This window comes from Rhincodon typus, chromosome 5 (assembly GCF_021869965.1).
Source record: "Rhincodon typus isolate 14 chromosome 5, sRhiTyp1.1, whole genome shotgun sequence".
In the NCBI taxonomy this organism is placed as follows: Eukaryota; Metazoa; Chordata; class Chondrichthyes; order Orectolobiformes; family Rhincodontidae; genus Rhincodon; species Rhincodon typus.
The window spans coordinates 4,327,740-4,353,392 of record NC_063336.1 but is presented as its reverse complement, the minus strand read 5'-3'; the positions used below and the strand labels follow the sequence as shown (position 1 = coordinate 4,353,392).

General features: G+C 43.5%; 1 protein-coding gene across 1 annotated transcript in view; it reads right to left on the bottom strand.

Annotated features, from left to right (window-relative positions):
* LOC109930964 (dynein axonemal heavy chain 8-like) overlaps positions 1-25,653 on the bottom strand; it is a 2,199,840-nt gene that overhangs the window by 898,346 nt on the left and 1,275,841 nt on the right. The window contains 1 exon segment of the mRNA XM_048596622.1: positions 16,811-16,987. Within this exon segment, the coding sequence (XP_048452579.1) occupies positions 16,811-16,987 (177 nt within the window).

The window sequence follows — 25,653 nt, the reverse complement described above, 5'->3', positions numbered from 1 at the left end:
CACCAGGTGCTAAAACCTTTCAAGAATTGACTGACATGTACAAGACAGCACAGGAACAGGCCCTTCGATCCACTAAGCATGTGCCAACTAATCCTTATTTAGACCTGCTACGTAGTACCCATGCGTGGTATCTATCCCTCTGTTCACATCACATTTATATGTCTATCAAGATACACCTGAAATGTTATTAACGCGCCTGCTTCCACCACCTCCACTGGCAGTGCACTTTAGGCACTCACCAGGCATGCTATGGACCTGTATGCCCAGATCCAGGCTGCTGAGTAAGACAAGGGCCCATGGTGTTAGAAGCAAGGTGCTAGCATGGATAAAAGATTGGCTGTCTGGCAGAAAGCAGAGAGTGGGGATAAAAGGGTCTTTCTCAGGATGGCAGCCAATGCCAAGCGGTGTTCTGCAAGGGTCAGTGTTGGGACCACAACTTTTCACTTTATACATTAATGATCTAGATGAAGGAACTGTGAGCATTCTGGCTAAGTTTGCAGACGATACAAAGATAGGTGGAGGGACAGGTAGTATTGAGGAGGTGGGGAGGCTGCAGAGGATTTGGACAGGTTAGGAGAGTGGGCAAAGAAGTGGCAGATGGAGTACAACTTGGGAAAGTGTGAGGTCATGCACTTTGGTAAGAAGAATAAAAGCATGGACTACTTTCTAAATGGGGAGAAAATTCAGAAGTCTGAAGTGCAAACAGACTTTTGAGTTTTAGTCCAGGATTCTCTCACAGTAAGCCTGCAGGTTGAGTCAGTAGTCAGGAAGGCAAATGCAATGTTGGCAATTATTTTGAGAGGACTTGAATATAAAAGCAGGAATGTACTACTGAGGCTTTATAAGGCCCTGGTCAGGCCACATTTGAAGTATTGTGTGCAGTTTTGGGCCCCATTTCTCAGGAAGGACGTACTGGCCCTGGAGTGGATTCAGAGGAGGTTCACGAGAATGGTCCCAGGAATGAGAAGCTTAACATATGATGAACATTTGAGGACGCTGGGACTATACTCATTGGAGTTCAGAAGGATGAGGGGAGATCTAATTGAAACTTACAGAATACTGAATGGCCTGGACAGAGTTGATGTTGGGAAGATGTTTCCATTGATAGGAGAGACTAGGACCCGAAGGCATAGCCTTAGAGTAAAGGGAAGACATTTTAGAATGGAGATAAGGAGAAACTTCTTCAGCCAGAGAATGGTGAATCTACAGAATTCACTGCCACAGAAGGCTGTGGAGGCCAGGTCATTGAGTACATTTAAGACTGAGATAGATAGTTTCTTGATTATCAAGGGATCAAGGGTTACGAGGAGAAAGTGGGAGAATGGGGTTGAGGAACTTATTAGCCATGATTGAATGGCGGACCAGACTTGATGGGCCGGAATGGCCTAATTTCTGCTCCTATGTCTTGTAGTCTTATGGTTTTATCCCCCTCTGTATGTTAATGCTCCTAAGGGCTCTGCCTTTTTGTATAATTCATATCTGAATTCAATCTTCCAAAATGCCTCACCTCGCATTTGTCCAGATTAAACTCTGTCTGCCATTTCTCTGCCCAAATCTGCAATCTGTCCACTATTCTGCTGCATCCTTTGACAAGGAGATAGCAAAAATTGCAGATGCTGGGAGTCAAGGTCGATACAGTGTGGAGCTGGTGGAACACTGCAGATCAGGCAGCATCAGACGAGCGGGAAAGTCGATGTTTCAGGTCAAGACCCCTCATCAGTCTTACTTACTTACTGATCAGACCAACTACATTTCCTCCAGATCATTTATATATATTGCAAACAACATAGGTCCCAGCACTGATCCCTGCTGAACACCACTTGTTACTGATCTCCATTCTGAAAAGCACCCTTCCACCACTACTGTCTGTCTTCTATGACCAAGCCAGTTTTGTATCTTTCTAGCCAGCTCACCCTAGATCCCATGAGACTTTACCTTCTGTACTAGCCTGCCATGAAGAACCTTATCAAATGTCTTATTAAAATCCATGCAGACAACATCCACTGCTCTTCCCTCTTCAATAATTTTTGTCACCTCCTCAAAAAACTCAATTAAGTTGGTGAGACATGACCTTCCCCGTACAAATCCATGCTACCTATCACTAACAACTCCATTTGCTTCCAAATGTGAATAAATCCTGTCTCTCCCAATCTTCTCCAACAGTTACCCCACCACTGATGTCGCCGGCCTGTAATTAACTGGATTATCTCTGTTTTCCTTCTTAAATAAAGGGACAACATTGGCCATTCTCTAGTGCTCTGGAAACTCACCCGAGGCCAAAGAGGATGCCAATGTATCTGTTAAGGCCCCAGCTATTCCCTCCCTTGCCTCCCATGGTATCCTGGGACAGATCCCATCTGGCCCTGGGGACTTGTCTACCTTAATGTATTTCAAGACACCGAACACTTCCTCCTTCATTATGTTGACCTGTCTGAAAGTATTCACATACCTTTCTCTGACCTCAATATCCTTTACGTCCCTCTCTTTGGTGAATACCAATGCAAAATACTCATTAAGGATCTTACCCATTTCCTCTGGATCCACGAGGAAACTCCCTCCTTTATCTGTGAGTGAGCTTACTCATTCCCTAACTACCCTCTTGTTCCTAATATATGTATAAAATATCTTGGGATTCTCCTTAACCCTGCTGGCCAAGGACATTTCATTGTACCCTTTAACCCTCCCAACTCCTTCCTACTTTCTCTATATTCTTCAAAGACTTTGTTCTTAGTTGCCTAGACCTTTGCTTCCTTTCTTTTTGACTAAGCGGATAATTTCCCCTGTCATCCAAGGTTCCCGAATCTTGCCATTCCTGTCCTTCATTTTCACAGAAACATGTCTGTCCTGCGTTTCAATGAATTGGTGTTTAAAAGACTCCCACATGTCAGCTGTGGATTTACCCTCAAACAGATGGTCAGAATCTACATTCTCCAATTCTTGCCTAATTCGATTATAGTTGGTCTTGCCCAATTTAACACCTTCATCCAAGGTCCACTCTTGTCCATATCCATGAATATCTGAAAATTCAAGGAACTATGGTGAGTACTCCCAAAATGCACCACCAACACCCCCACCCAACTGAAACTTTAATCAGGTGCAGAGCTGGATGAACACAGCAGGCCAAGCAGCATCATAGGAGCAGGAAGGCTGACGTTTCGGGCCGAGACCCTTCATCAGAAATGGGGGAGGGGAAGGGGGTTCTGAAATAAATAGGGAGAGAGTGGGAGGCGGATAGAAGATGGATAGAGGAGAAGATAGGTGGAGAGGAAACAGACAGGTCAAAGAGGCGGGGATGGAGCCAGTAAAGATGAGTGTAGGTGGGAAGGTAGGGAGGAGATAGGTCAGTCCAGGAAGGACGGACAGGTCAAGGGGGCGGGATGAGGTTAGTAGGTAGGAGATGGGGATGCCGCTTGAGGTGGGAGGAGAGGATAGGTGGGAGGAAGAACAGGTTAGGGAGGCGGGGACGAGCTGGGCTGGTTTTGGGATGCGGTAGGGGGAGGGGAGATTTTGAAGCTTGTGAAATCCATGGGTACCCGCATGGGCCCAAGCTATGCCTGCCTCTTTGTAGGTTACATGGAACAATCCCTCTTCCGTACCTACACTGGACCTAAACCCCACCTCTTCCTCCGTTACATTGATGACTGTATCGGCGCCGCCTCGTGCTCCCACGAGGAGCTCGAACAGTTCATCCACTTCACCAACACCTTCCACCCCAACCTTAAGTTCACCTGGACCATCTCTAATACCTCTTTCACCTTCCTGGACCTCTCTGTCTCCATCTCGGGAAACCACCTAGAAACCGATATCCATTTCAAGCCCACCGACTCCCACAGCTACCTAGAATACACCTCCTCCCACCCACCTTCCTGCAAAAATGCCATCCCCTATTCCCAATTCCTTCGCCTCCGCCACATCTGCTCCCAGGATGAGGCATTCCATTCCCGTACATCTCAGATGTCCTCGTTTTTCAAGGACCGCAACTTCCCCACCTCAGTGGTCGAGAACGCCCTCCACCATGTCTGCCGCATTTCCCGCAACTCATCCCTCACACCCCGTCCACGCAATAACAACCAAAAAAGAATCCCCCTTGTCCTCACGTACCACCCCACCAACCTCCGGATCTAACGCATCATCCTCCGACACTTCCGCCATCTGCAATCCGACCCCACCACCAAAGACATTTTTCCCTCCCAACCCTTATCTGCTTTCCGGAGGGACCACTCTCTCCGTGACTCCCTTGTCCGCTCCACACTCCCCTCCAGCCCCACCACACCCGGCACTTTTCCCTGCAACCGCAGGAAGTGCTACACCTGCCCCCACACCTCCTCCCTCACCCCCATCCCAGGCCCCAAGAAGACTTTCCACATCAAGCAGATGTTCACCTGCACATCTGCCAATGTGGTATACTGCATCCGCTGTATCCGCTGTGGCCTCCTCTACATTGGGGAAACCAAGCGGAGGCTTGGGGACCGCTTTGCAGAACACCTACGCTCGGTTCACAATAAACAACTGCACCTCCCAGTCGCGAACCATTTCAACTCCCGCTCCCATTCCTCAGACGACATGTCCATCCTGGGCCTCCTGCAGTGCCACAACGATGCCACCCGAAGGTTGCAGGAACAGCAACTCATATTCTACTTGGGAACCCTGCAGCCCAATGGTATCAATGTGGATTTCACAAGCTTCAAAATCTCCCCTCCCCCTACCGCATCCCAAAACCAGCCAAGCTCGACCCGCCTCCCTAACCTGTTCTTCCTCCCACCTATCCCCTCCTCCCACCTCAAGCGGCACCCCCATCTCCTACCTACTAACCTCATCCTGCCCCCTTGACCTGTCCGTCCTCCCTGGACTGACCTATCTCCTCCCTACCTCTCCATCCCCACCTCTTTGAGCTGTCTGTTTCCTCTCCACCTATCTTCTCCTCTATCCATCTTCTATCCGCCTCCCCCTCTCTCCCTATTTATTTCAGAACCCCCTTCCCCTCCCCCATTTCTGATGAAGGGTCTAGGCCCGAAACGTCAGCCTTCCTGCTCCTATGATGATGCTTGGCCTGCTGTGTTCATCCAGCTCTGCACCTTGTTGTCTTGGATTCTCCAGCATCTGCAGTTCCTACTATCTCTGAAACTTTAATCACCTGGCTGAGCTCATTTCCCAATACGAGGTCCAGTATGGCCTTTTCCTTCATTGCACTATCTGCATACTGTTTCAAAAATATCCTCCTAGACACAACTGCTCCCCATCCAAACCCTTGGCACTGAGGGAGTCCCAATCAATATGAGGAAAGTTAAAAATCACCCACCACAACAACACTGTTATTTTCACATCTTTCCAGAATTTGACTACATACCTCTTCCTCTGTTTCCAGCTGGTAGCTGAGATGTCTGTACTACAAATCCAGTATTATAACTGCACCCTTCTTATTCTTTAACTCTACCCATAAAGCCTCTCTGACCCCCCTCAACTCAGCTGTGATATAGTCCCTAGCCAGTAATGGATCCTCTTTTGCTTCCTCCAATGTCTCTTCTAAAACATTGATATCCCAGAACATTAAACTGCCAATCCTGTCCCTCTTTCAACCACATCTCTGTGATAGCAAGAACATCATAATTGCATGCATTAATCTCGGTTCTAAATTCATCCATTTTATTTGTTATACTTGCATTGAAGCAAATACAGTCCAAGCCTCCAGTACCCCTGAGTTCAGCAACCTCTCCCTGACTGTTTTTCCTCTTAACTACATTTGCCTTAGACACAAGCGCTTCCTTAGTCACTATACTTATTGACCTGCTGCTCTGGCATCTCAATATATCTGAAGCCTTCCCGCCTACAGCAGCTCTTTAGCCATGTGTTCAACTGTACTCTGTCTCTGTTCTGAGCCTCTTTAGCATATGGCACTGGGATTAATCCTGAGATCATGGCTCCTACTTCTTCATTTACTACCTAACTCCCTGAACTGTTGTTGCAGGACTTTGTCACTCTTCCCTCGAAATGTCATTTGTACCAATATAGACACTGACTTCTGTCTGTTTACCCTCCCGTTTCAGGATGCCCTGTAACTGCTCAGAGACATCCATGACCCTGCAGTCTCTCTCATGGCCACAGAAGTGCCTACCTGGATCCCTGACTATTAAATCTCCAATTACTATTGCTCTACTATGTTTTGTCCCTCCCTTCTGTACAGCAGGGCCAGCCGTGGTACCTCTGGTCTGCCTGCTGCTGCTGTCACCTGGTAGGCCATCCCCCTCATCCATATAAAAAAAAGAACAGTTGTTTGACAGGGAGGCAGCTGCAAGGGATTCCTGCACTGACTGCCTGCCCGTCTAGCAGTCACCCAAATATCTTCTTGTAGCTTGGGCGTGACGACGCTTCTATTACTTCTATCAATGACACTCTCTACCATTTGTGTGCTCCTTAGTGTTTCCAAATGCTGCTCAAGCCGCTCCATTCGTTTGGTCAACAGCTGAAGCTGAGCAAACTTCCTGGCGATGTAATTATCAGAGATGCTCTCAGTGATTGACCACATCTCGCAGGTGGAACACAAAACCCCACCAACTAACATGACTACTGACTGTTAATTTAAGAGTTAAATTTTAATTAATTTCCTAAAAATGACTTCCTAATTCCTAATAAATAGCCCCTCTTAACTTATTATCTGAACTCCCATTATGAACCAAAAGATGAACTAACTGTACTCATTCTTTAGAAAGATTGAGACATGCTTACCTATTAATGCAGTGAGATTCCTTAACCCATAGCACCAAGGGAATGTGCGGGTTAACACAATCTAGCAACTGACCAGCACTGACCAATCAGAAACCGTGCTCCTTTTGCCTCCTCGTGATGTCAGCAGGATGCTTCCCCGGAATGGGTGACTTCTGGCTCCTGCTAAAAGGAATGTGTCCAAACTGAAACTAGAAACTGAACCCCCTAAGTTCTATTTTATATTTTCTCCAGTATAGGCTCCTCCCTCTGGATCCTGCTTCTCGCTCCTCCTGAAAGGAACGTGCCAGAACCAAAACCGACACTGTTAAGAAATATTACGACCGCAAGCCTCCTCTAAGTTCAGAGATGTTATCGCTTTTACTTGGCAGTTCGAGAGCCAGAGGAATCTGCATCAGGATTTTTGACTAGGTCAAGATGACTGGCAGAAGCCTGTGAATTTGGTTCAACCTTAATGAAACGCTTAGAGACTGATTGGCTTGCGGGATTAATGATGTAACTATGCAAAAATCCCTGCTAGCTGAAGCTCAGCTGGACTTCAAACAGATGCTACAACTAGCTTTATCATTGGAAAATGTGGCAAGTGGAGCATACAAGTTGCAATGTATTTCTATGGAAGTGGACACCCTCACTGGTACGACTGAGCTTAGGTGCAGACAATTGCATAGATTCACTCAGGACATATCCTAATCAGAGTGATTCTAGATTGGCCCACAGCAAAACCTCAGAACAAAGCCAAGCCTCAGACAAACAATTAAAATTTTCTTCAGGATCCTGGCCGGCAAGCTGTTGTAGTTATTGTTAGCATGCGGAATCGAGACAAATTAAAAGTCCTATTAGACATAAATTGAGTAAGATAATTCACACGGTGGTATCCACGAGGTTATCCAGGAGAGTTAATACCCTGGAAAGTCCATCTACATCTGATCTGGAACAGTTAAATTGCTAAGCAACATCCAAATCAGAACCAATCACAGTAAAAGTCTGGTTAAATAGTCATCAGTTCTAATGGAGGTCAATACTGGCACAGCAAAATCAGTAATCTCAGATATAGTTTTTAATAAAATTTGCCCTGCATTCCAGCCCTTAACTTTGCGCAAGAAGTCAGCTAGGCTGAGAACCTATACCGGGGAAACTTACAGATTAAGGGTATAACTTCGGTTCTGGTCCCTTATGAAAAGCAACTGGTCCAGGTTACCACTGATTGTAGTAAAAGGCAAGGGCCCAAGCTTAATGGGGAAAAATTGGTTTTGAGAGATTCGTCGACATTGGCTCAACATTTTGCAATCAGAAAACGGCTGCCTGAGTGAAGTCTACTTAAATACCAGAGGTCTTCCAGGGAGGTCTAGGGAGTGTCAGAGGAGTCAAGGCCACCTTGCATGTTGACCAGGAGGCAATTCCGCAATTCTGCAAGGCCCACACCCAGTAACATTTGCCTTATGGACAAAAGTAGAAGCAGAAAAGGTTGGAAAGTGACAAAATCATCAAAACAATCAAATTCATGGAATGGGCAGCACCAGCCATACCGATTTCGAAGCCTGATGGATTCCGTTGAACTTTGTGTGGATTTTAAACATCACAGCTGGATAAAATGCCCAATCCTTCAGATAGAGGATTTACATGCAAAACTGGCTGGGGGTTGTTGTCCTTCACAATGCTGAACGTGAGCCATGCTTACTTGCAACTGATTAGACCAGGATTCCCAGAATGCTGAATTAATAATCATAAATGCTTGTGCCAATTTCCGAAACTGCCATCTGGGGTATCGTCAGCCTGTTCAGGTTTTCAGTGGGTGATGGCACCATAACCTATATGCCATCCTAAGAGCAGGATAAACTAAGAAGGAACACAAAAAACTTGAGTACAATCCTAAGGCATTTTTCCAAGGCAGGTGTATGACTAAAAATGAAAAAAATGTGTTCCAGGCCCACAAGTGACCAACTTAGGCTAGAGTTGACAAGACTGGGTTACAGACCTGTTGGAAGATAAAGTGAGGGTGACCAAAGCTGCCCTGACTCCCACATCTGTTCAGGAGCTTTGGTCATTTCTTGGGCTGGTAAATTACTATGGAAAGTTCATACATAACTAGGCATTCACACTGGCACCATTGCATCAACTTCTAAAAAAAGAATCAGTCATGGAAATGATCTCACAGACAAGTCCTAGCTTTCAATGAAGTAAGGAAACAGCTATCATCCTCTGAAGTGTTGGCACACTATGATACCAAGAAAGATCTGGTATTGACATGCGATGCCTCCCTATGCAGCGGTGGGATGGTATAAAGTCATAGGTGGCCCAATGGAGAGGAACACTCAATAGCTTATGCATCCAGCACTTTGGCTAATGCAGAATGTAAAAACGCCCAAGTAGAAAAAGAAGGACTGGTGTCAGGATATGGAGTCAGGAAGTTCCATTAATATCTTTGTAATGAAGGTCGGTAAAGTATTCATAGAACATAGAACATAGAACATAGAACATTACAGCGCAGTACAGGCCCTTTGGCCCTCGATGTTACGCCAACCTGTGAAACCAATCTGAAGCCCATCTAACTTAAACTATTCCATTATCATCCATATGTTTATCCAATGACCATTTAAATGCCCTTAAGGTGGGCGAGTCTACTATTTTTGCAGGCAGGGCATTCCACACCCTTACTACTCTCTGAGTAAAGAACCTACCTCTGACATCTGTCCTATATCTATCACCCCTCAATTTAAAGCTATATCCCCTCGTGCTAGCCATCACCATCCGAGGAAAAAGGCTCCCACTGTCCACCCTATCTAATCCTCTGATCATCTTGTATGTCTCTATCAAGTCACCTCTTAACCTTCTTCTCTCTAACGAAAACAGCCTCAAAACCCTCAGCCTTTCCTCATAAGACCTTCCCTCCATACCAGGCAACATCCTGGTAAATCTCCTCTGCACCCTTTCCAATGCTTCCACATCCTTCCTATAATGCGGTGACCAGAACTGTACGCAAGTGCGGCCGCACCAGAGTTTTGTACAGCTGCAACATGACCTCATGGCTCCGAAACTCAATCCCTCTACCAATAAAACCTAACATACTGTACGCCTTCTTAACAACGCTATCAACCTGGGTGGCAACTTTCAGTGATCTATGCACATGGACACCGAGATCTTTCTGCTCATCCACACTACCAAGAATCTTACCATTAGCCCAGTACTCTGTATTCCTGTTACTCCTTCCAAATCTGTATTCCTGTTACTCCTTCCAAAATGAATAGGAAGGCAGGAAGTTAGAATTTGTTGGTAAAAATGATCATGGAGAAAAGAGTGCTGTGGTCCCTTTAGGAGCTTGTGCTTTGTCTGCGCTTGGAAGTTTATAAATACAAGTGCATGAAGAGTGCCCAAACGGTAACGTTTTGTATAGAACAGCCTTGTTCCAAAATAACAAGTTTGAAATTGGCCAATTATTTTAAACCAAGCACTTAGACACAGAAAGCCAATGGAATTTAAATCTGATGGTGTTGACAACCTGAAACCAATCATATTATAAGAATTTGATTCTGTCATTACAGGTATATAAGAAAGGGCATTTGGAAAATCGGGAAGAGCTATTTGCCACCTTCCAGGGTTAGCACCATTCACCTCTCAGAGAAAGCCCATCTAATTAGTCAAAGGTATAATGGTATTTTAGCTCAAAATCCTCATTGAAGAAATTATAGAGAACAAACATCCTTGACAGCAGAATTAGTGGAAGAATGGCACTTGTGAAGAGAGCTGAGAAAATAAAATATTCCAGAAGACAGTCTGTGCGAATATGGAGAGATTAAGTTTTAATTTATTGTTGCCTTATTAATTGGGTTTATTAAGTGTGACTTGTGTTTATTTGAACAGTATGGCAGTAGAATTTAGAACAGTTGGGAAGAAGTTAGTAGTCTAAAGGGCAATTGCCAGTTTGTTAGTAATTCTGCTAATTTGTTCATTGTTGGGTTAAATAAATAAATTGTTTCTTGTTACTTGTGAAGTGGAGATCAGGGATTTTCTTTTAACACTCTTTCAATAGATTGCGACAAACATAGACAAGCTTCTCTGGGTGCTTTGGGGGTAATTATTAGAGGGGAACCCCTACCCCGGTCATAACAGATTGGGGCTTGTGTTTTAGTTTAATTATCAGAGGAGTTCAGCTAGTTCCCCACCATAACAAAATTGAGGGCTCAGGTCCAGGATCCGGACAGTTCATGTATAGGATTTGGCCAGCCCATGTGCAGGATCTGAACAGATCTGAACAAATTTGCACAGGTTTAAACAGACGTGGGGATTAGAGTCCTAAATATTTAAATAACACTTAGGTGAGAAAAAAAGCAGTTTAATTGGTACTTGTCATTGGTTAAATTAAAAGTGAGGGAAATGGCTCTTAATATTGCGAAAGAGGTTCTGGGATTTGAAGATGCTACCCAGATTTGCCAAAAAACTTCAGAAAAGCAGAGGAAGAATATACTGAATTTTACTGAAAAATTTTCTGAAGAAGGGTCCAGACCCAAAATATCAGCTTTCCTGCTCCTCTGATGCTGCTTGGCCTGCTGTGTTCATCCAGCTCTAAACCTTGTTATCTTGGAAGAATATACTGTTATATTTGAATGCATGTAACGTCTTAAACAAAATACATAAAACAGTGGTACAAATTGAATTAAATATGTACGATCTAGTGAGCATAATGGAGAGATGGCTGTTGGATAACTTAGATTGGGACCTGAATGATGAAGGGTACATGATGCTTAGGACGGACAGACAGGAAGCCAGGCAAGGTTGACGGAGTGGCTCTGTTAACTAAATATGATATTAGCACATGAGGAATGACCTAAATTCAGGAAACCAGGCTATAGAAGAAAACAAAAACAAAAATTATTGAAGAAATTCAATAGATCTGGTAGGTTCTATGTAGAGAAAATAAGAGTTGATGTTTCAAGTCCAGTGACTCTTCTTCAGAAAACCTTTGGGACTACCCAAGAAAAAAGGCAAATCTGGTCTCTTGGAATCTATCTCTTGGAAGCTCCTGGCTAGCAGGTGCAATTAAAGTCATACGATTATGCAGCACAGAAATAGACCCTTCAGTCCAACTGGTCCATGCTGACCAGGTTTCCTCAACTGAACTTGTCTCGCTTGCCTGGATTTGGCCCATATCCCTCTAAAACATTCCTATCCATGTGCCTGTCCAAATACCTTTTAAAGGTTATAATTGTATTCATCACCACCACTTCCTGTGGCAGTTCGTTCCATATACACACTGCCCTCTGTATGAAAATTGTGCCTCTCAGTTCCCTTCTCAATCTTGCCGTCTCACCTTTAAACCTATGGCCTTTAGCTTTGGATTTCCCCCCTACCCCGGGGAAAAAGACCTTCGCTATTCGCCTTATCTATGCCCCTCATGAGTTAATAAAGCTCTAAGGTCAGCCCTCAGTCTCCTACGCTCTGGGGGAAAACGTCCCAGCCGATTCAGACTCACCTTGTAACACAAACCCTCCAATCTTGGTAACATCCTTAAATCTTTTTTGCACCTTTTCCAGTTTAATAACATTCCTCCACAGCAGGGCGACCGGAATTGGATGCGGTACTTCAAAAGTGGCCATATCTACATCTTGTAGAGCCAGAATATGTCCAAGCTCCTGTATTCTATGTTCTGATGGATTAAGGCAAGTGTGTCAATCGCCACCTTCACTACCCTGTCTACCTGTGGCACCATTTTCAAGGAACTATGTACCTGCGCCCCTAGGTCTCTGTTCTACAACACTTCCCAGAGCCCTAACATCAACTGTAAGTCCTGCCCTGGTTTGTCTTCCAAAATACAATACCTCACGGTTATCTTAATTAAACTCCATCTGCCATTCTTCGGCCCATCTTCCACAAATTTCCTCCCATTGGTTTCAAGGCCATCAAAGCAGGAACCTGAAATGTAAGGGATGATTGACAATTTGGAAGGACAGTAGGAAAGGAAAAGGAGACAGCTCTGTCAATACAGCGTAAAATCAGTACATTAGTGAGAAATGTTCATGAAAGGGGAAAAGGCCCATCGTATCAGAGCTCATGCTATTAGCAGTCCCTGTGGATGTGAAGTCCTGAGTTCCTTTGGAGTTAGTAAGAAGAATGCTTCAGACGTATAAGATTGTAGAGATGCCAGGCTGGGAAACATCCTACAAGGCATTGAAGATATGGGCTTTGCAAACCCATGTTCAGTAATAACAAGCTGAGTTAGTACTTTGTTTTAAAGGTTTCTGGGAGAGATTTACCAAAAGGAAAGCAAAGGAAGTCATCATAAAAGGAAAAAAAGGGTGAATTATGAAAGAATAGTCGAAAAATATAAAAAGACAGTCAAAGCTTCTCAATATACATAAAAAGGAATACTAGTAAGTGAACGCTGATCCTTTAGCAGGTGAGGCTGAGGAATTAATATTGAGAAATTGCAAAGGCTTTGAACAAATACTTTGCACTTGTCTTCAAAACAGAACAGATGAAAAGCATCCTAAGATTAGTCAAAAAAAATCAAGCGGCGAAAGGGAAGGAAGACCATAAAATGATAAGAGCAGCTAAAGATATTTAAGGTTGACAAGTACTATAGACCTGTTGATCTTAAACAAAGGGTCACAATTGAAATGGCTGCAGAGATAGTGGATGCACTGGATGTAACCTGCCAGATTCTTCAGGTTGCGGAAAGGTAACAATAGATTGAAAAGTATTAGCAAACATATTAGAGGGTGCAGAGATATCACTCATTTGCATTCTGGGAGTGGACTTCACAGTCAGTGTGGGTGTGAAGGGCATCGTGGAAGAACCTGGTGTTAAGGAACAGTCATTTCCAGTGCCCAGGACCTGCATGTGTGCAAGAAGTGTCTCTAGCTGCAGCTCCTGGGAGCCTGGAGTTCAGAGTTGGAGTGGCATCTGGGGACATTGGACAATTCGCGAGGCAGAGAGTATCGTGGATAGCATGTATAGAGAGGTGGTCACACCTCAGACTCCACAGGCAGGAAGGGAATACGTGACCACTAAGCAGAGCAGGAGGGCTAAGCAGGCACTGCAGGAATCGCCTGTGGCTATTCCCCTACAAAACAGATATACTATTTTGGAAACTGTTGAGGGGAATGGCCTCTCAGGGAATAACAGCAGCAGCCAAATTTACGAAACCATGATTGGTTCTGCTGCAGAGGGAGGGGCAATAGGCAGAGAAATGCCATAGTTACAGGGGATTCAATCATAAGGGGAATAGATAGGCATTTCTGTGGCCACAAACGAGAGTCCAAGATAGTGTGTTGCCTCCCTGGTGCTATGGTACTGAATGTCTCGGAGTGGTTGCAGGGCATTCTAGAGGGGGAGGGCAAACAGCCAATGGTTGTGGTACACTTTGGTACTAATGACATAGGTTTTAAAAAAAAGATGAGGTCCTAAAAGCAGAATATAGAGAACTAGGAAGAAAGTTGAAATGTAAGACCTCCAAAGTACTTATCTCAGGATTACTACCAGAGCCACAAGCTGGTCAGAGTAGAAACAGCAAGATATATAGGATAAATATATGGCTGAAAAGATGATGTGAAGAGGTGGGTTTCAGATTCATGGGGCATTGGGATTGGTTTCGAAGAGGTGGGACCTGTACAAAATTAATGGGTTTGTACAGTTTCCAATCAGGGAGACCTGTTTGTAAAATTTCCAATCACAATGTCCTGGATGACATATGAAAAGAGGAGTGTCAGAGATGCTGACACTCTGGTACCTAACTCCAAATGAGGCAGTTCTAAAGTCAAGGACTGTTCATATGTAAATAAAGAGTGACTTGGTGATAGATACTGGCCTCTGTGGACTTATTTCACTCCCCCTGTATTGCTTTATCAGTTATCCTCTGCATGCTTTCTGAAGGCTTCCCAATCCTCTGGCTCCACACGAATCTTCACCACATTGTTCGCTTATTTTTTGCTTTTATGCTGTCTCTGACTTCCCTTGTCAGCAATGGTTGCTTCATCCTCTGCTAAGTATGTTTCTTTCTTGAGGTGATTTTCTGCTGTGCCTCCTGAATTACCCCAAAAAATCTTCCCATTGCTGCACCATCTCCTCTGCTAGGTGCCCCTTCCAATCAACTTTGTCCAGCTCCTCCCTCATGTCTTTGTAGCTACCTTTTCTCAATTGTAATACCATTACATCTGATTCCAACTTCTCCCTGTCAAACCACTGCGGGAGTTCTATCACATTATGGTCATTGCTCCCTAGGGGCTCCTTCACCTTAAGCTCCCTAAACACATCTGCCTCATGACAAATCATCAAATCCAGAATTGCCTGTTCCCTAGTGGGCTCTACCACAAGCTGCTGAAAAATAATCTCAAAGACATTCCCTCAATTCCTTTTCTTGAGATCCAACTTGATTTTCCCAGTCCATCTGCATATTGAAGCTCCCCATGATTACTGTAATTGTGCCTTTCTTACATGCCTTTTCTATCTCCTAATTTATTTTCTTCTCCATATCCCAACAATCAGGGTCTTTTATCTTTGCTGTTCTTCAACTCTTACCTACAAAGATTCTACGCCTTCTGACTCTATATCACTTCTTGTTATTTGGAATTGAGCAGTCAGAGCTGAATTACTGAATATATTCAAAGCTGAGTTAAATGGAAATTTTGGCTGTCAAGAGTCAAGGATTAAAGGTGCAGGCAAGAATATGAAATTAAAGCCACAATCAGATCAGCCATGATCTGACTGACTCATCAAGCAGGCGCAAGGGGCTAAATGGCCAACTCCAGGTCCTATTTCTTATGTTCTCTGTCTGTCTGAGATGAACAATGCTCTCCCATAATTGTCTGCTGCCCACCTTACACAGGACCGGGGATCCAGCCCTTACAGGCTCGAGATGAGAGTAATGCAAGAATGCATTATGTATGATAATGTTTTTGTGAAACAGCACCAGCATATTGGAAATGCAGGTTTCTAATTTGGAGATTTATATTAATGTGACAAACAATACTATTGACGTAATTTTAAGTGAGGACTTCTCGTTACAGGTGTACATGTATATGTTCATAAGCATAATGTCTTTTTATGGAAGGTTCTGGAAACCTGAGTGGACAAGAAGATCGATGTACTCGTTCTTTCTGAGGTCTACATAACTTACAATAGTGTCCCATCCTTAAATGCTGCTCCAAACCTTCGAACCATTCCAGTGAGTCTAGTGGCCTGGAATTAACATTGTGCATTTTGCTAATCTCCTTGCATAAGCACTATAACTTTGTGCAAATGATGTTATTGATAATGATTTTGAGGTGACCTCAAAAGAAGCCATACCGGATTTGAAACATTCACCCGGTTTCTCTCTCCACAGGTGCTGCCAGGCACACTGAGTCTCTTCAGTATTCTGTGTTTGTGATAGTATTCCATCCACTTTTGAACTGTATAATATGTAATTGTTTATTTATGGTGTTACTGAAAGTATTAGAAGGTGACTGTTGTATTGTAAAAGTGCAAATTGCATTGTGCTCTTACCTTGTCACTGCCCTGACTTATTTGCCAGAGTATTCATCTGGTCTACACTATTGATTTCATATGGTGTTCAATAATTAACATCAGCTCAAGGAATGGGAGAGCGCAATGGTACTGAGCCTTAAGATATATATGCACAGCTTTATTTTCTCAAATCGATGCAAGTCTATTCAAAATTAGACTTAGACTCCCTACCGTGTGGAAACAGGCCCTTCCGCCCAACGAGTCCACACCAGCTCGCACAGCGTCCCACCCAGACCCATCCCCCTGTAACCCACCTAATCTATACATCCATGAACACTATGGACAATTTAGCATGGCCAATCCACCTAGCCTGCACATCTTTGGACAGAGGGAGGAAACCGGAGCACCCGGAGGAAACGCAGACACAGGGAGAATGTGCAAACTCCACACAGACAGTCGCCTGAGAGCGGAATCGAACCCAGGCCCCTGGTGCTGAGAGGCAGCAGTGCTAACCACTGAGCCACCGTGCCGCCTGGAATGCCTCAGCTAATTATGATTCTAAAATATTATTCAAATATGTACAAAAAATTATAACAATGATAATAGTATTGTGATAATATGTCTTCATGTTCTTTTTCTTGATGATCTTTACCTTTAACATTTTTGACTGACTTCCTTTTAAAACATTGATTACTGCCTTGCAATGTTGTCCTCTGAGCTGTTCGATGATGGAATTGAATTTAGCAGACATACATTTCCAATGTTCCAGTTCTGTGAGTGGACCTGAATTTTCTGCCTCTTTTCTCACTTGATTACTTTGTGCCAGCACCTATAGACAAAAAATAACTCAATGTTTGTATTTTCTGACTTATTAGGAAAATAGGGCTGAGGAGCAGGATTAGGTCATTTGGCTCTTTGAACCTCCTCCATCATTCAATTTACATTGACCTGGTTGTGGGCTCAGTTTCACTTTACTATCTGCATCCCATAACCATTGACTTCCTTGTCTATCAAAAATTTAGCTAATGCAGCCTCGAATAAAGTTAAAGACCCAGCCTTCATTTACCTTCTAAGGAAGACAATTCCAGCCCCTGAAAGAAGAAGAATCCTCTTCTTTATCTTAAAAGGGAGATATTTTGTTCTTAAATTGCCTTCCAGCTGTAGTCTTCCTCATAACAGGAGACATCTTCACAGTATCCAATCTGTCCAGACCAATCAATATCCTATACGTTTCAACAAAATAATTCTCATTCTTCTAAATTCTAATGGATGTAGGCCTAACTTGGTCAAACTTTCTTCAGAGAAATAAGTTGATTGTATCTTTTCTGAAGTGTTTTGAAAGCAATGATTTATTTTTTCAAACAACAGGCCAAAGATATACACATACTCCAAATATGGTCTCACAAACTCCCTGTACAGTTGTAATAAACCATCTCTACTTGCATGTTACAATCCACTTGCAAATGGAATGTGGCATTTATTGTTTTCCCAATGAGTTGCTATACCAGTGTACCATCTTCATGATTCGTATACCAGGACACTCAGATCCCCCGTACCACAGAATGTCCCTTCATTTAAATAGCATTTCAATTCTTCCTAACAAAATAGACAATTTCACATTAATTTACATTCTACTCCAACTACCATAACATAACCTATCTATATCCCTTTTGCAGACTCACTCCCTCCTCCACACAAGTTACTTGTCGGCCTATACAAATAGGCCCTTGATAGTACAGAACCTTTATGCTGTTTAAAAAGAAATGGATTTTGTCAAAGCTTTTCATCTTACACACATGAGAACAATTTCTACATATTTTCTTATAAACAAATTTAGCCACTATACATTATGTTCCCTCATTAAAACTATTGAAATGGATTGCAAATAGTTGAGGATGGGGTGTTAGGGAGGGGGAATAGCCGAGCCCCTTTGATAGTTAAACCAAAACACAAGCCCCAATCTGCTATGATGGGATCAGAGTTTCCCTTCTAAAAATTACCCCCCAAAACACGCAAGTGAAGGGAGCAAGAGAGAGAGAGTGTGTGTATGTGTTCATATGGTGTGTGTGTGTTTCCTAAGAAAGCTGCCATGATTTAGGCTCATGCGTAATATGCTCATGTGAGGGGAAATAAAACTTCTGAATGTCATAACTTATGTTTGAAAAATCCAGAATTATTTTTGAAATTATAGCTATTTAAATTAGTAGCTGACAGTATTAAGAAGATTCATAATTATTTGCAAAATTAGTTCCTACAGTGGAGGAAAAATTAGATTTTTGTTTTTCAGTTCTGGATTGTTCTGATCTGTTTTTGTAAAGTGTTATAAATACTCTTTCGAACTCTAAAAGAAGGCATGTGATTTCAACAAAAATAGCAACAAAGCAATGGGGAGATAATTGCGAAAGTGTTTGGTAACGTGCAGTTTACATCCACCAGAGAGAGAGAAAATAGGCCAGAGGCAGGTTCATGCAGGGAAGGAGGCCTTAAGCACCAGAGGTGCTATTATTAGCAGTCAGCAAGCTGTTAGAGCTGTGCAGAAGTGCTGAGATACTTAGAAATCAGTAAAAAGAAAGTTCCAAAACCAGAAGGCTCTGGAAGGGTCAGAGAGGAAAACATCCAACATAGGTGCTGAAGACATGAATTTGAAGTACCCAATTGTGAACCAAGTTAGCATTTTATTTTAAAGGTCTGGGGGAACAGCCATTAATTGAAGAGAAAAGCATTCAGTGAATGTGAAGTGATTTGCAAAAAGGCAACAGATTATATCCGTGTGAGCTGAGCAAGGAACTTTAAAATGGAGAAGGTGTGACTCTTCACTGATATCTGAGTCTATAAAGGTATTTCTGGGACAAGAGGAATGAATTTTTCTTTCTGATGTTTGTACATGAGGTTTCTCCAGTACTGCTTATAAGATAATTTGTACTTCTCTGAAATATCTTACGTTCTTTTGTTAAACATACATTGGCAGCCATATAGAATCCCTGCAGTGTGGAGACAGGCCATTCGGCCCAACAAGGCCCTCCGAAAAGGATCGCACCCAGACCCAGTCCTTTACCTCTGCATTTCCCATGTCTAACCCACCTAACCTAAACATCGCTGGACACTATGGTCAATTTAGCACGGCCAATCCACTTTGCCTGCACCTCTTTGGACTGTGGGAGGAAACCAGAACACCCAGGGGAAACCCACGCAGAAAGGGGGAGAATGTGCAAACTCCACACAGACAGTCTTCCAAGGGTGGAATCAAACCCAGGTCCCTTAGAACATAGAACATAGAACAGTACAGCACAGTACAGGCCCTTCGGCCCACGATGTTGTGCCGACCTATTATCCTACTAAGATCAAACTACCCTGCATACCCTACATTATACTAGCATCCATGTGCCTATCCAAGAGTCGTTTAAAAGTCTCCAAAGTATCTGACTCCACTACCACTGCCGACAGCTCATTCCACACACCCATCACTCTCTGTGTAAAGAACCTACCTCTGAAATCTCCCCTATACCTTCCTCCAATCACCTTAAAATGATGCTCTCTTGTAATAGTCATTTCTGCCCTGGGAAAAGGTCTCTGGCTATTCACTCTATCTATGCCTCTCATCATCTTGTACACCTCTATCAAGTCACCTCTCATCCTTCTTCGCTCCAATGATAAAAGCCCTAGCTCCCTCAACCTTTCCTCATAAGACTTTCCCTCCAGTCCAGGCAGCATCCTGGTAAATCTCCTCTGCACCCTCTCTAAACTTCCACATCCTTCCAAAACTGAACACAATATTTCAAGTGTGATCTAACCAGGATTTTATAGAGCTGCAGCATAACCTCAAGGCTCTTAAATTCAATTCCCCTGCCAAGGAAGTCCAACACACCATACGCTTTCTTTACAACCCTGTCAACTTGGGTAGCAACTTTGAGGGGTCTATGGACGTGGACCTCAATATCCCTCTGTTCCTTCACACTGCGAAGAATCCTGCCATTAACCCTGTATTCTGCATTCAAATTCGACCTTCCAAAATGAATCACTACACACTTTTCTGGGTTGAATTCCATCTGCCACATCTTTGTCCAGCTCTGCATCCTGTCAATGTCCCGTTGGTACCTACAACAGCCCTCCACACTATCCACAATTCCACCAACCTTTGTGTCATCGGCAAACTTACTAACCCACCCTTCCACTTCCTCATCCAAGTCTTTTATAAAGATCACAAAGAGCAGAGGTTCCAGAACAGATCCCTGCAGAACACCACTGGTCACTGAGCTCCAGACTGAATACTTTCCATCTACTACCACCCTCTGTCTTCTATTGGACAGCCAGTTTTGTATCCAGACAGCCAAATTTCCCTGAATCCCATGCCTCCTTACTTTCGGAATGAGCTTATCATGGGGAACCTTATCAAATGCCTCGCTAAAATCCATATACACCACATCCGCTGCTCTGCCTTCATCAATGTGTTTTGTCACATCCTCAAAGAACTCAATAAGGCTTGTGAGGCATGACGTGCCCCTCACAAAGCCATGCTGACTATTTCTATTCAAACTGTGCTTTTCCAAATAATCATAAATATTATGTCTCAGAATCCTCTCTAATAATTTGCCCACCACAGAAGTAAGACTGACCAGTCTGTTATTCCCAGGATAATCTCTATTCCCTTTCTTGAACAAGGAAATGACATTTGCCACCCTCCAATCATCTCGTACTACTCCCCTTGTGCTGTGAGGTGGCAGTGCTAACCACTGAGCTACTGTGCTGCCATGTTTTTATTCATTGTTTAGGTGGGATTCTGACTTACAGTCATTCAGTCATAATCCCACAGATGGTAGTTTTGCACCATTGGCTCCTCAGCCAAGCATATACACCAAATATCTGAGCCTGCGGTTCCTCTCGTATTGAGCAGGATTACTACTGCAACACCACATCATCAGTAGAGTAATACTAACCTGTGTCATGATGGTCTAAACCCAGATCATGTTCCCTATCTTGTGATTATGTTCACTGCCATATGACATGTGGTAAATAATACGATTCATATGATACAGCTGCCAGGGAATCGCCAATTAGAGAGACTCGAACCGTCACACTTGACATTCAATTATATCACCATTTTGAAGACTGTGAAGGTTACTATTGAGAAACTGAACTGGACTGCCATATAAATAATGTAGCTACAAAAATAGATCTGAAGCTAGGAATCCTGCAGTGAGTATCACATCTCATAATTCCCTAAAACTTATCCATCATCCACAAGGCACAAGTCTGAGGCCTTACGTAAAGGGATGCTCCTCCACCAGAAATGAGTAGCAGCAACTATGTGTACCATCTAAAAGGTACACTGCAGAAATTCACCAGAGGACCTTAGATAGCACCTTTCAACCCCTTCTTGAAATCATACAAGGTTTTGGAATCAACTACTTTCTGCAGCAGAGAATTCCACAGGCTCACCATACAGTAATACAGCACAGAAACAGACCCTTCGGTCCAACTCGTCTATGCTGATCTGGTATCCTAAATTAATCTAGTTCCATTGCCAGCATTTGGCCCATTTCCCTTTAAACTCTTCCTTGTCATGAACCCATTTAGATGCCTTTTTAATGTTGTAAATGTACCAGTCTCCACCACTTCATCTGGCAGCTCATTCCACACATGCACTAGCCTCTGCATGAAAAAGTTGCCCCTTGGGTCCCTTTTAAATCTTTCTTCTCTCACCTTAAACCCTTTAGTTTTGGACTTCTCTAGCCTATGAAAAAGTCCTTGGCTATTCACCCAATAAGGTCACCCCTCAACTTCCAACGGTCCAGTGAAAATAGACCCAGCCTATTCAGCCTCTTCCTTTAGCTCAAACCCTCCAACCCTAGCAACATCCTTGTAAATCTTTTGTGAGTCCATTCAAGTTTAACACCATCTTTGCTATAGCAGGGACACCAGAACTGATAGGCCACTCTTGGAATACTGCTAACAAATGTCCTGTACAGCCGCAACACAACATCCCAACTCTTACACTCAATGCACTGACCATAAAGACAAGTGTACCAAACATCACCTTCAAGGAACTGTGAACCTGCAGGCAAAGATCTCTTTGTCTGGCCACCATTAAGTGTGCAAGTCTTGCCCTGATTTGCCTTACTAAAATGCAACTATTACATTTATCTAATTTGCCACTTCTCAGCTATCTGATCCAGGTCCGGTTGTACTCTGAGATAACCTTCTTCACCATCCACTACACCACCAATTTCGGTGTCATCTGCAAACTTATTACCCATTCCACACTCTGAAGAAATTTCTCCTTATTTCAGTCCTAAATGGTTTACCCCATTTCCTTAGACTGTGACCCCTAGTTGTAGACACCTGTCAAGAATATCTTTCCTGCGTCTACCCTGTCTAAAGCTGTTCAAATTTTATAACTTTCAATGAAATCACCACCTGTTCTTTCTCCTGAACTCCAGTGAATATAATGCTAACTAATTCAACCTCTTCTCATACATCAGCCCCACAGTGTCAGGAATCAGTCTAATAAACATTTGCTGCACTCCCTCAACAAAGAGCAAAGGGGGAGGCAATGGCCTGGTAGTATTATTGCTGGATTGTTAATTCAGAGACCCAGATAACATTCTGGTGACCCGGGTTCAAATCCCGCCACAGCAGATCGTGGAATGTGAATTCAATAAAATATCTGGAATTAAGAATCTAATGATGACCATGAATCTATTGTTGATTGTCAGGAAAAACCCACCCGGTTCACTAATGTCCTTTAGGGAAGGAAACTGCGAGCATCACTTGGTCTGGCCTACACGTGATTCCAGACCCACAGCAATGTGGTTGACTCTAAACTGCCCTCTGGGCAATTAGGGATGGGCAATAAATGCTGCCTGGTCAGCGAGGCCTTCATCCTGTGAAGGAATAAAGAAAAAGAAAATCCTTTCTCAGCTAAGGAGACCAAAACAGCACATAAGATTCCAAGTGAGGTCTCACTAAGGCCCTGTATAACAGCAGCAAGATATCCCTGCTCCTGTACTTGAATCCTCTCACAATGAAGACTAATACACCCTTTCCTTTCCTTACCCTGCTGCACCTACATGCTTACCTTCAGTGACTAATGTATTGTGACGGTACTGTGCTTTTTAGAGGGATTTATTCTGTGCTGTTTCTCTTGCAGAGAGGTGTTGCCAGTGGCACCAAAAAGTCTGCTTCAGAAGAAGGGATAGACAGCTTTGAATTCCCTGAGGGTCTTTTATCATTAGGAAAAAGAAGCATAAGTGTGTACAGTCAGAATCACACAGACCCGAGAAGTTCATTTGAAGTTGGGAAGTTGGCTGCTGAAACTGCTTGATACAATTCTCTCTGTTGCAGCTAGAAGTTTGTGTTCCTTCTCTGCTGCTAGATTGTTTATTTCGGTTTCGTTTCTCCTGGACTGGAGATAGTACGTGAGAGAATCTACTTTGCTGAACTTGCCTTTGCCAAGGATGTGTTTATAGGACATGGCTATATTGGAACAGTGGACGGGTAGCAGTTAAAATCTTTCTTTTGTTTGCATTTTAATTGTGGTGTAAGAATAAAATGTATTTTGCTTAAAGCCTACTAGTTTGACCAATTGAATCACATCCAGAACACAGTGCTTTGCACTTGCCTTCAAGTAAGATTAGGGTGGAGGCTATCTCTTTGATATATTTTGAGGGGATTTGGTCTGGTCACCTAACAAATTAGGTGCTCTTGTTGGGATCAAAATCTCTATTTCAAGGTTGGATTAGGATTATTAAACTTAAAGACAGCGAGTCAGAAGTGTTGGTGTTCTCTTTTCAGGTGTTGCATTCAGTTGGTTGGTTTAAATAGGGTGTGCCTTGAGTAATAATGGCACTTTCAGGGGCTAAGAGTTTCCGAGGTGTGGAAGAAGTCACTTGGGGTGGTTTACAGAAGGTTGGTAAGACAAAGCTTGCAGAATTGGCATACAAACTGAAGTTGAAATTGCCTGTGCCTGTGAAGAAAGGGAAGATAATTGCAGAAATAGCTCAGCATTTACAACTGCCCGAAATGCAATTGGAATAATTGGAAATGGCTAAAATTTAATAGCAAAACAAGCAGCTTGAACAAGAGATAATTACAGAACAAAGAGCAAAAGACTTAAATCAGCTTGAATATGAAAAGGAAATGAAACATCTGAGTTACAACTGAAAAGTCCTGGTACTGTGTGACTTATCTGGTTGCTGCTGAGTGCTGGTGAGGAGCAGACTGGAGCAATGCGGGACAATTGCTGGTCATGGGCCTGGCACCACATGCTGAGCTGTTGTTATTGGACTGGAATTTAAAACCTTTTCACTATGTTGTAACTACCTCTGTAAGTAATGCTTACACTTTCCTTTAATCTTCTTTGTGTAAGACCGCTTTTTTTTAACTCTGTAAGATTTGTACTTAGATACTTGCACCTAAGATGGCACCATTAAAAGGCAGCTATTGTAAAAACTTTTCACTGTACTCTTATACTTCTGCATTGTAGTACAAGTGACTATAAAGGATATTCTGTTCTATTCTAAACAATAAGAAAAAGAAACAATAGCCCCAGCAGAAGAAAAGGATAGACAGAGAAGACAGGGAGAAAGAGCGAACTTTTGAAGTTCAGAAGTTTGCAATGAAAAATGGAGGTTGATTTAAAATGGCTAAGGAAAGCGATAAAGAGAAAACCTATCATAACCACAGGGCCTGAGATAACAAGGTGTAGAGCTGGATGAACACTGCAGGCCAAGCAGCATCAGAGGAGCAGGAAGGCTGACGTTTCGGGCTGAGACTCTTCTTCAGAAATGGGGAAGGGGAAGGGGGTTCTGAAATAAATAAAGAGAGAGGGGGAGGCGGATAGAAGATGGATAGAGGAGAAGATAGGTGGAGAGGAGACAGACAGGTCAAAGAGGCAGGGATGGAGCCAGTAAAGGTGAGTGTAGGTGGAGAGGTAGGGAGGAGATAGGTCAGTCCAGGAAGGACGGACAGGTCAAGGAGGCGGGATGAGGTTAGTAGGTAGGAAATGGGGGTGCGGCTTGAGGTGAGAGGAGGGGATAGGTGGGAGGAAGGACAGGTTAGGGAGGCGGGGATGAGCTGGGCTGGTTTTGGGATGCGGTAGCGGGAGGGGAGATTTTGAAGATTGTGAAGTCCACATTGATACCATTGGGCTGCAGGGTTCCCAAGCGGAATATGAGTTGCTGTTCCTGCAACATTTAGGTAGCATCGTTGTGGCACTGCAGGAGGCCCAGGATGGACAGTCGTCTGAGGAATGGGAGGGGTAGTTGAAATGGTTCGTGACTGGGAGGTGCAGTTGTTTAGTGCGTACTGAGCGTAGGTGTTCTGCAAAGCGGTCCCCAAGCCTCCGCTTGGTTTCCCCGATGTAGAGGAGGCCAAAACGGGAATAGCGGATGCAGTATACCACATTAGCAGATGTGCAGGTGAACATCTGCTTGATATGGAAAGTCTTCTTGAGGCCTGGGATGGGGGGTGAGGGTGGAGGTGTAGGGGCAGGTGTAG